Below are 10,335 nucleotides of genomic sequence, written 5' to 3' on the forward strand. Positions count from 1 at the left end.
TATATGTGGGCAATGGATGCTATAATGGCTGAGTTCTTTAGTCTTGGTCGTCTGTTTCCGGGTTCAACACATACATTAATGATTATAATATTTGAAAGGTACTTGAGTTTTATTAATGTCACATCTTATATACGATATAACTTATCCAAGCATTATATTTATGAAAACATTATAATACTATATATTAATTCGTAACAATCATTCAAATAAGGTGTAAAGGTCAAACCAAGGGCAGTTCTATGCCTTAGAAAATAAGGCATTCGTCTTGGGCCTCAAATTTGAGTGACCTCATTTTTTAGTAATAATCGGAAAAAAAATTATAATGCGTTGTTTCAATTTATTTCTTACTTTTTTTTTAATTCATTTAAAAAAATACTTTTTTCTTTTTTGTCAATTTTTTTAATTTTAATTTTCCACATGACATATTTATAACTACAAAATTAAAGAACATTTTGATATATTATACATATTTTTAATTTAAGAGCATAGAATTCAAAAATCTTCTTTACTTTTTAAAATTTCGTGTCTAGTCAAAAATCCTACAAACAATTGAAGGTAATGTAGTGCAATTTATAAAATAAAAAAAACATTTTCATTAAAAAAAAAGAAAGTTTGCATCACAAAAATAATTTTCAAGTATATTAACAACTATGCATGTTAAAAACTAGAAGAATGGAATTTGACTAATAAAATTAAAAATTTAAGACGTACTATTCATTTTTGTGTTTAAGCCGCCTGAAGGAAGAATGGTTATATAAATGAAGCAAACACTACGAGCCCGTTTTGATTGACTTTAAGTTACCAATTTAAAGTATCTTTTTAGCTTTTGGACGTGTTTGCATAATATTAACTTTAAGCCAGAAAGTTCTTAAAATCAGTCAAAAATGAAAAGTTAGGATTCCTAACTTTTTTTTTCTAAGTGCTTAAAGTCATTTTCTTTTATCATGGAAATTACTTTTATATCCCTTATATTTTAACTCAATTTTCAAACTACTCTTTTTATTTTTTTAACCCTAAAATTCACATAATTTTCCTCATTTAACCACTTTTATCCAAACACTCAATAGAAAGCTTTGTTTCTGACACCTACAAAATTATTCATTAAACTAAACCTTGATTTTCTTAAGGGAACAAATTTCTCTTCCTCCAATTCCTGGATCAACAATCTTTTGGGAGAGAAATTACCTGATGCGTTTGCCTCCCGGCTCGATGAAGCAAAGTCAGAAGAATCTTGACTACTAATGGAGCATTGTGGAGTCGTTATAGTCGAGGATGCTGACGGTAGAGAAAGACAAATCAGTGGATGACGGAGGAGGAGGAGGAGGAGGGGGAGTATTGTTTCCAATTGGTTTTGAAGCAGCAAATTTTCAGAAACTTCTGGAAACAGAGACAAAGTGAGGTCCGAAAGGTTTTCAGAAACTTGGGAAAACAGAGACAGATTTTCAGAAATTTGTGTGTTTACAGACAAGAAAGGTGAATTAGCATCGTCCCTGCCGCCGTCTATGGAAGAGAAATTAACAGAAGACCACTGATGAGGAAGATAATAGCTAATTGGTTTGGCATCAATAACAATGTCTTCTGAAAATGGCAGAGACAACGTTAGAAAATCGTCGGGAAATTGATCAACTACATCATCACCGTCTTCCATGGCGTAAAAGAGAAAGTAAGCAGTGTGAGTGAACTTTTGGAATATGAACAAGAGAGGCTGCAATGATCCTTTTATAAGTTTGTAATTTTCCCATGTAAATACAAATTGGGATTCTTGGTGATTTTTTGCGTCAAAATATTCCGAACCAGAAAAGGAAAGGGAAGGCAAAATCATATTATTTTTTTAAAAAAAAAACGTGTAAATAATTTCTAGTAGTATTGGTATAATAATTTGATTTAAGAATTGTTATAAAAAATAATTACCCACTTAAAATCACTTATTATAAGATAAAAGTTATTATAAAAAAAAATTACCCACTAAAAATCACTTATTATAAGATAATTGTGTATAAATTTTTCTAATAAATATTGAGTTGTGACATGCTTAGTCTTACCATTAAATATTTTAGGAAAACTACACGATATAGCAAATATTAATATATATTTAAGATAAATAGCTATAATTTACTTATATATATATATATATATATATATATTATATGGATACAATTAGATATTAAATAGCAAAGTTAACTATACACTACTAATAGGTAAATATTAATTGTTAATTTAATAATGGGAAGTTGAGAGTTTTAGGGATGTAAATAAAGGAATGCCCACTATAGTAACATAATTGCACCTTATTTAATGCATTATAATTATAATCGTATTACTGTATAAATACCTATACTTTACTTTGTTTGATATATTAATACATTAAGTTCTATAATTGTTTGTATCCTTGATATATTAATACATTAAGCTATATAAATACTTGTATTCATTTGAAATCAAAGTATTCATATGCTAATATATTTGAATACAATTGGATACTCTTTTGTATTATGTATCAAATTTTGTTTAACATTAGGGATATTCATATGTACATTGTATAGTTGTATTCATAAGGATAATGTATTTAAATTAAGTTATATAATGGTTTGTATCCTTGATATTTTAATACATTAAGTTATATAAATACTTGTATCCAATTGAAATCAAAGTGTCCATATGCTAAATGTCGTGTTCATATGCTAAACTGATATACTTCACACTGTTTGATATAATGTATCATTGAGTTCTATAATGATTTGTATCCTTAATATATTAATATATTAAGTTATATAACTACTTGTATCCATTTGAAATCGAAGTATCCATATGCTAACTGTACAAGTAATACAACTTTCCTTATGTAGGAAATCAAATTCTATATGGTGAATCATTCGATTGAAGCCCCCGCATACGCAGATATACGAAAACCATAATATAGTTCATGATTGAAGAAGAAGCTTATTCGTGTCCAGTTCAATAAAATCAAGAATACATGTTTTTGTGTATATACCTGTATGCATGAGTGTATATTAGTTAATAATTTAATAATGGGAAGTTGAGAGTAGTAACATATTTTACCTTATTTAATGCATTATAATAATAACTATATTACTGTATAAATTTTTTTTAAAAAAAATTATACGAAGATACAGCTAAATATAGATATAAACTGTAGTCATTTTTTATAAATAACATACTTATAGCTATTTAAATTCAATAACCCTATAACTATAGCTATTTATGTAAGTTACTCTATCTTTTGTTATCGGATGGGCATTGGAGTCGGCTTTGGAGTTTCACGGATGGGCCGGCTTAGACTATTACGACTAGGGGTGTTCACAAATCGGTTATTGGTCAAAATCAAAATCAAAATCAAATCAATTGAATTAATTTTTAAATTATTAAAACTAAAGCAAACTAAATATAATTTATATTTTTTGATTTGGTTATTATCGATTTCGGTTCGGTTATTAACCATAAATGAAAATAAAAAAAATTATTCATTCAAAAAAGTAAAAAAGACAACAATTCATTCAGAAGAGAAAAAAAACAATTCATTCAAAAGAAAATGAATTGCCTTCGTGCCATTTTGAATCTTAAATGATCAACCTAGGCCTAAGGGTGAGGGTGGTACAGTATTGAAATTTTTTGGTTCGATAATTTTGATTTTTAAGAATATTATATCATTATTAATTATATCAAATAATTTTAGTATAGTTTGAAATTTTAAAATTCAGTTTCTATGTTTTGTTGTATGGTAAATTAATAACCGTAATCTGTTTGACTTATATATACTCATATAATAGAGAATGGTGACTTCGAGGCTTCGTCAGTTCCAGATTCGACTGTCTTAAAACCTCTCTCAGAAACAGCTCTCTAGTTCAACCTGATCCCATCCCTAAAGGTGTAACTGAACGTATGTTTGATGATGACCTATCAGACGAAAAGAGAGATAGATCAATTATCCTAGCAGCTAAAAAAGAGTGGGTAGTTTAGAGTTTGACTCAAATGAGCAAGAATCCTAAGGAAAATCTCAATGAGCAAGAATTTCTATATTCCTATGCACAAGGTTATGACTTCATGGGATGAAAAACATTAATTTGCCTACAGTTAATTTTTGAACAAGGTGTTTTTCCACTACAAGATGAATCTTGCAAAAGGTATGTAGGGATAGTGAAACAATCCTTCTTATTAACCACTCTCATTGAATGTGAGTGTGTTGAGGGAAGAATGAGCAACAAAACAATCTCTCAAGTGTCAAGACTTTTGGGGACGACAAAAGAAACTAAAGGCAGCTTGACTCAGAGATCAGGTTGTGATGAGACTTTTCAGAAATAAAATGCTTATTTGAAGGCAGAAGTTCATATCTTAGTTGCTGAAAGCAAGAGTCTCACTGTGAAGTGGAGGACCTGACCAAACAATTGTTATATGCTTATGGTGCTGATAATGAGCGCATGATGATGGTTCTCCATTTTCTTCATCCTTGTCCTCCTTCTTCCTAGTCCAGTTTTTTTTTGCTTTCTATCCTAAGTGCAGTTTTTTGCTATCTCCATGGCTATAACTGATCAGTTCCCTTAGGTATTTTTGTTAATGCAATATTTTTGATGCTATTCTAATGAACTATGCATGAAAACTTGCCTTCTTGTCTACTATTTTTCTTTTCTTGCTCTTGGCTAATTTATTAATGTTAGTATTGCCCAGTGACCATGAATTTATCGAGAGCGCGTATTATTTTACTTGATTTATTATTCTAACTTTTTTAAGATGCCAAAAGGGGGAAGAAGTATTAATGACAAGTAGCCAGTTCGAATCAAAGGATCTAGTTCATATGTAAGGGGGGAAGATAATGTCGATAGGGAGAATAGTTTGTCATCATCAAAAATGGGGGAAGTATTGTATTTTGGGTTTTGATTATTTAACAAACTATCGTTCAATAAAATGATGCAAAGAGGGACATGGGAGACAAGAAATGCATACTGATAGGGGGAAGTTATGTGTTCATGTTAACTATGTGACAGGGGGAACAACTACCTGTTTACAATAACATGAACACAAGTCCACATGGTTTGTCATCATCAAAAAGGGTGAAAATGTTATAATTCAAGTTTTGATGCATCAACAAATCATGAGACCTAATTGGCGGACCTGGTCCCATGATCGGTGTGTGTTACAAACCAAATGGGAGCCAGCTATAAAAATTGCCACCACCTGCTGTGGTTGGTGGGCAAATCATAAGAGACTACAAATCATGGGACCTGATCGGGGGACCTGATCGACCTGGTCCAGCTGTAAAAGCTTTCACCACCTGCTGTGGTTGGTGGGCAACAGCTGAAGGACAGAGACGTCCAACCAATCAAAAGGTACTAGGTTGTTTCGTCCATATGCTAAATACTATATTTAGGACATGAAACAAATTAATTTTTCACACATCACATTTACAAGGTAAAAGGAAAAAAGAGTGTGTGCTAAAAAAAAAGAATACTTCCTCAAAGCAGCAGAGGACCTGATCGAGCTACTATTGAAGAATAGTTTTTAAGTTGTTGCTTTGTTGTAATGTGGAGTCTTGTACGCTAAATATTGTAAAATCATTTCCTATCATATAAAGGAATATTGATTATTTCTCTTTGTACTGTGTCATTGTGACTTCTTTGCTAGAGTTAGCATTGAAGTGGTTAGAAAAGTCTACATTAACCTAGGGGTGATTGTGTAGTGGACAATAGTCTTATTGCTTAGTTTCCGAGTCATTTCTAGAGTTAGCCTTAATCGGAGTGTTGAAAGTCTACATCAACTAGAGTGAGTTGGGGTAGTGGGCAATAATCATATTGTTTAGGCTCGAAGTTTTGTGATAGGGTGTTGCAAACATAGGGGTGAAGAGGATTTGTATCTAGTTACATAGGTTGTAATAGATCACTTTTCTCTTGCATCTAGTGAAGATTGGTTGGAAATCCTGTTGGACAGATCGTGGTTGTTTCTCCCTTGAGCAGGGAGTTTTTCCACGCAAAACTCTTGTCTTGTTCATTACTTGCATTAGTTGTTCGTTTCTTGAGCATTCTGTTAATTGATTGTGTCATGGAACCTGGTCCCCTGACTCGTGTGGTGGACGCAAATGTTCTATCAACAATGACGTGCCTTAAAATGGTAAGCTCGATTTTACGTGGACCATGATCTGGATTGATACAACCCACTATTAAAAAATATTTTTCTAGTTCTTTTACATTTCAGTTCTAACTTAAATGACAATAAAAATATTTGTAAAATAATATTACATAGTGTGCTAATCAAGTTTCAAATCAAAATTAAAGTATCTCAATAATATTTGTTAAGTAGAAATTATCTAGAGCTTTCAATTGTTAGTAATGCCACTGATGGGGTTGGGGGTGGTTCAATTGGTTTGTTGGTTTCATTTAGTCACATATGATGTCACTTATCAATTTGTTGGTCTGGTAAAAAAAATCAAAAATACAACTATTTAAAATATATTAAATTTATCATTTATTATATTTTTGGTTCAAAATACCTCGCTATTACGTTATTTATTAAAATGAATCTCTCTCCCCCTCCCCCCTCCCCAAAATTAGCTAAGTAGCTTAAAAATATCTTGCTACTAACGGTGCTCCAAAAGAAGAAAAAATGAGCCATGTTTTAATAGCTATTCTAAGGGGATGGGAACGTCCTCCATTTAAATCTCAAGACAAGTGCTTTTAATTACAAAAACTGAGTGAAATTTAATATTGAAGATTATGAGATTACTTTGACTATTTAAAATGATAATTTTATATAATTCCAATAACATGTGTTATATAAAATTTAATGTCAATAACATATTTTGTGTAATTTCACAAGTGAATTTTGAAGAGGATTGTGTGTACGTCGATCTTATTTTATCTTGAGAGTTAGAGAGTTTGTTTTCGATAAAAGTATAAAACTAAACCCTAAATCAAGAACTTTATATATCGAATGGTATAAATATAATTTATTATTTTACAATTGGGTTATCGATTAATCCATTAAAAAAAATCTAAAATCATTACCAATCGGTAACCCAATGATAAAAAAAATTAAAATCATTATCGAAACTACTAAACCAATAGTTTAGTTTCTAGTTAAGTTATCTAAAATACATTATTTTAATTTTTTTGATTTAAGTTATCTAAAATATATTATTTCAATTTTTTTATTTTCACTCGGTGTTCGAAGAACGCATTAAAACTACAACTAAAATCGAATCGCACACTACAAAATCTATTAAAAAATATAGCTCTCAATAAGATTTTCTCCATATTTCGAGCTCGAAATCGAAACCACTCTAATTAGGGGTTGACTTCGGTTAATATATGTAATCAATTAATAACTTAATAGTGGGGTTCACTTCGGTTTAGTATATGTAATCAATTAATAACTTAATAGTGGTAGATAAATGCAAGCACCCACGTGCAGCCCAATGTATATATTCGCATTCCATTATATACCCAACACAACTATAGTTTTTAATTATAAAATTGAGTGCAAAAATAATAAAATAATGATTTATCATTATTACAACACTCACTCAAAGACTGCATCTTTTTTCGTCTCTATCTTCCATTTCCCATCTCATCCCCTCTCTCTCTCTCTCTATCTCTCTGTTGCAGCTACATTGTGTGTTTTCCACAATCTGGGTCGGTCACCATTTTAATCAAAGGTAATCCCTTTACCCCTTTTCTTCATTATTTTGCCTTTTAATTTTACATTCTTTTGTTTCTACTATCTAGATTTGATGCATTTGAGTTTCTTTTCTGCGTTCATTTGGATTTTTAGCAAATGTTGTTTATTTATATGAGTATTCTTCATATGGGTATCAGATTGTTTAATTCATATCTTCGTATGGATAACAAATAGTGAGTGAAATTGGATCGTTTTAGTTGCAGATTTTAGCTATTCCCCTTTCTCCTTGTACTGTGGTCTCTGAGCTTAATTACTCCCTTCTATCCAAAATAAGTGTTAGCTTTAGGAATTCAGGAAGTTGTTTCCAATTATACCCTTATATTAAAGAACTAATTCTTCTTTAACACTGCTCAATTCTACAGAATCATCTAATACATTGGGGGTAAATTAGTAAATTAAACCTTACATTTGTTGTTTTTCTTAATGGGCGTGAAATGCTAAAACCTAAGTTGAGTGGAGTTTTCACTTTTGATGCCGCACCTTGTGTCGGATTATCCAAAAATGGAGAATTCGACAGCATCCGTTGACATTTTTGAAGAGTCCAAGTGACATAGGCTAAAAAATGTACTTATTTTGGGACGGAAGGAGTATGATTTTATCTTCTTTTATCTGTCTTATCCGCCTTCAAAAGCTAAAGATTTTCTTTTATTGCATTCCGTATCTCTAAGTTTTTTTCCATCAACTTTTTTAATCTTTGATTTTGGATTTATGATGAACTTTCACTTGATACTTGTATTGGTAGTCCTAAATGGAGTGGCCTCTTTCAAGACTATAATGGTTCCTATTGAATAGTAAAAATTTAGTGTGATGATACCTACTATTACTTGTTCAAAAGTGTCTATTTTAAGGAGCTTAATGAGCTACAAGTTTTATGTTATTTAGTTTTGTGTCAGAATTGTAGTTTAGAAGAGGCATAAATTTGGGCAGAAGAGCTAGGAAGAGTAAGCATGTCAAGTGACAGTTGCAGCCACTGGTGTTATAGTTGTAGGCAACCTGTGAATCTCAGAAGACAAAATGATGTTTGTCCCAATTGCCGTGGTGGATTTGTTCAAGAGCTTGAAGATATAACGAGTAGTAGTGTAGATAATCAGAGCCAGAGGCCGAGATTTATGGAATCCGTCTCAAACTTTTTAAGACGACAAATCTCAGCTAGAAGTAATATTTCTGAGACAGGGAGATCTGATGAACGAGGAAATTTGTGGAATCCATTACTGATTTTTAGTGGTGATACGCCTGTTCAGATGCCTGGCGATGGTGGAGTGTTGGAGTTTCTTAATGAGGCACTTGGCTTCCGACAAGAAAATGGTGGTGATTATTTTGTAGGTCCAGGAGTGGAGGAATTTTTTGAAGAAATTGTAAATAGAAATCAGCGTGGTGCTCCTCCTGCCTCAAGATGTTCAATTGATTCCCTACCAACAGTCAAGATATCGAAAAAGGATATTAGATCGGATTCTCACTGCCCTGTTTGTAAAGAGAAATTTGCACTGGGGACTAAGGCAACAAAATTGCCTTGCAAGCACTTATATCACGCGGATTGCATCATTCCATGGCTAGAACAGAAGAGTTCATGTCCTGTTTGTAGAAAGGAGCTGATACCTGAAAAATCTGGCAATGACCATTCTTCTCGAAACTTAAGGAATGAAAGCAGAAGCAGCAGTAGGCGAGTCAGTGGTAGGGAGAACAGTTCTCAGAACCAAGAAAGGCGGAGACCATGGTCTTCCCTCTGGAACTTTGGTTCATTTCGTTCTAGTTCCCGAAGTACTCCAGCTGCTGAAACCAGCTCACAGACCAGTCATCAATACAATAATTACTCCGAGTACTCCAACTGGCCCTTTGAATAACAAGGTCTCTCTAAATGTAACCTGTTTTCTTTTATCAAATTCTTTGTGATCATAATGTTCTACCTCTGGTTGAACCTAGACGATTTCTCATGGTAGAGAAAATCCCCTATGTGTTTACTTGCTTGTAATGTACATTTGAAGCTTTTCATGTGTTTCTGATGACTGACTTATCTTTGGTTCTCAACGTACGATTTAACATTTGTACCTTTTTGATAAGTAGCTAGTACATTTCTAGCCTTCCTTATTGTTTACTTTCCATTTACATTGTTACTATACCTTTTTCATATGTAGTAGTCTCGAGGCTAAAACTTTTGCTTTGGGAATAGAAAAGATTGTTATTATGACAGGGCAAGCTTGCTTGCTTAACTTGCAGTTGCATCATGTCTTGGTAGTTTACTATTTCATCAATAAAACTTGGAATTCAACTCTATTATGGGTCTTTGCCCCTATTGCTTAAAGGTTTGATAAGTATACCAAGTTTCCCTTCACTAATGAAGTAACTCTATTCTATTGCTTGGCTCTTTCCAAACATAAAGAATTCTCTCCAAAGAGCTAACCTTAAACCTCAATGATCCTTTCATAAGCAATTTAACATACTAAATCCCTAAAGTAAAAAGATGGGATACTTGTTTAAACCAAGTGTTTAAAAGGCGGGCATTCTGCTTAATACATGGCAAGGCATTGCGACATTGGGCTTGAACGTCCCATTCTGCCCTTTAGTCTTTCTCTAGTTTGAAATTCATTGCACAAAAGATAGACAATGGACCACATAATTATCAATTGAGAATCAATAGATGCCAGTGAGCTA

General features: G+C 32.2%; 2 protein-coding genes across 3 annotated transcripts; one reads left to right on the forward strand and one right to left on the reverse strand.

The window, feature by feature from the left end:
* Positions 1-1,060: 1,060 nt before the first annotated feature.
* LOC129890734 (uncharacterized) lies at positions 1,061-1,697 on the reverse strand. The gene has a single exon (XM_055966224.1). The coding sequence runs from the start codon at positions 1,646-1,648 to the stop codon at positions 1,061-1,063; it is 588 nt and encodes a 195-aa protein (XP_055822199.1). The 5' UTR covers positions 1,649-1,697.
* Positions 1,698-7,491: 5,794 nt separating this feature from the next.
* Positions 7,492-9,778, forward strand: LOC129888453 (probable E3 ubiquitin-protein ligase RHC1A). 2 transcript variants are annotated; one of them, XM_055963426.1, is made up of 2 exons: positions 7,492-7,663; positions 8,569-9,778. In XM_055963426.1, the coding sequence occupies exon 2, from the start codon at positions 8,634-8,636 to the stop codon at positions 9,525-9,527; it is 894 nt and encodes a 297-aa protein (XP_055819401.1). In that variant the 5' UTR covers positions 7,492-7,663; positions 8,569-8,633; the 3' UTR covers positions 9,528-9,778. The 2 variants fall into 2 exon arrangements, with proteins under 2 accessions (XP_055819401.1, XP_055819400.1); XM_055963425.1 differs by having other exon boundaries at positions 8,580-9,778.
* Positions 9,779-10,335: the final 557 nt, after the last annotated feature.

This window comes from Solanum dulcamara, chromosome 5, assembly GCF_947179165.1.
Source record: "Solanum dulcamara chromosome 5, daSolDulc1.2, whole genome shotgun sequence".
Lineage (NCBI taxonomy): Eukaryota > Viridiplantae > Streptophyta > Magnoliopsida > Solanales > Solanaceae > Solanum > Solanum dulcamara.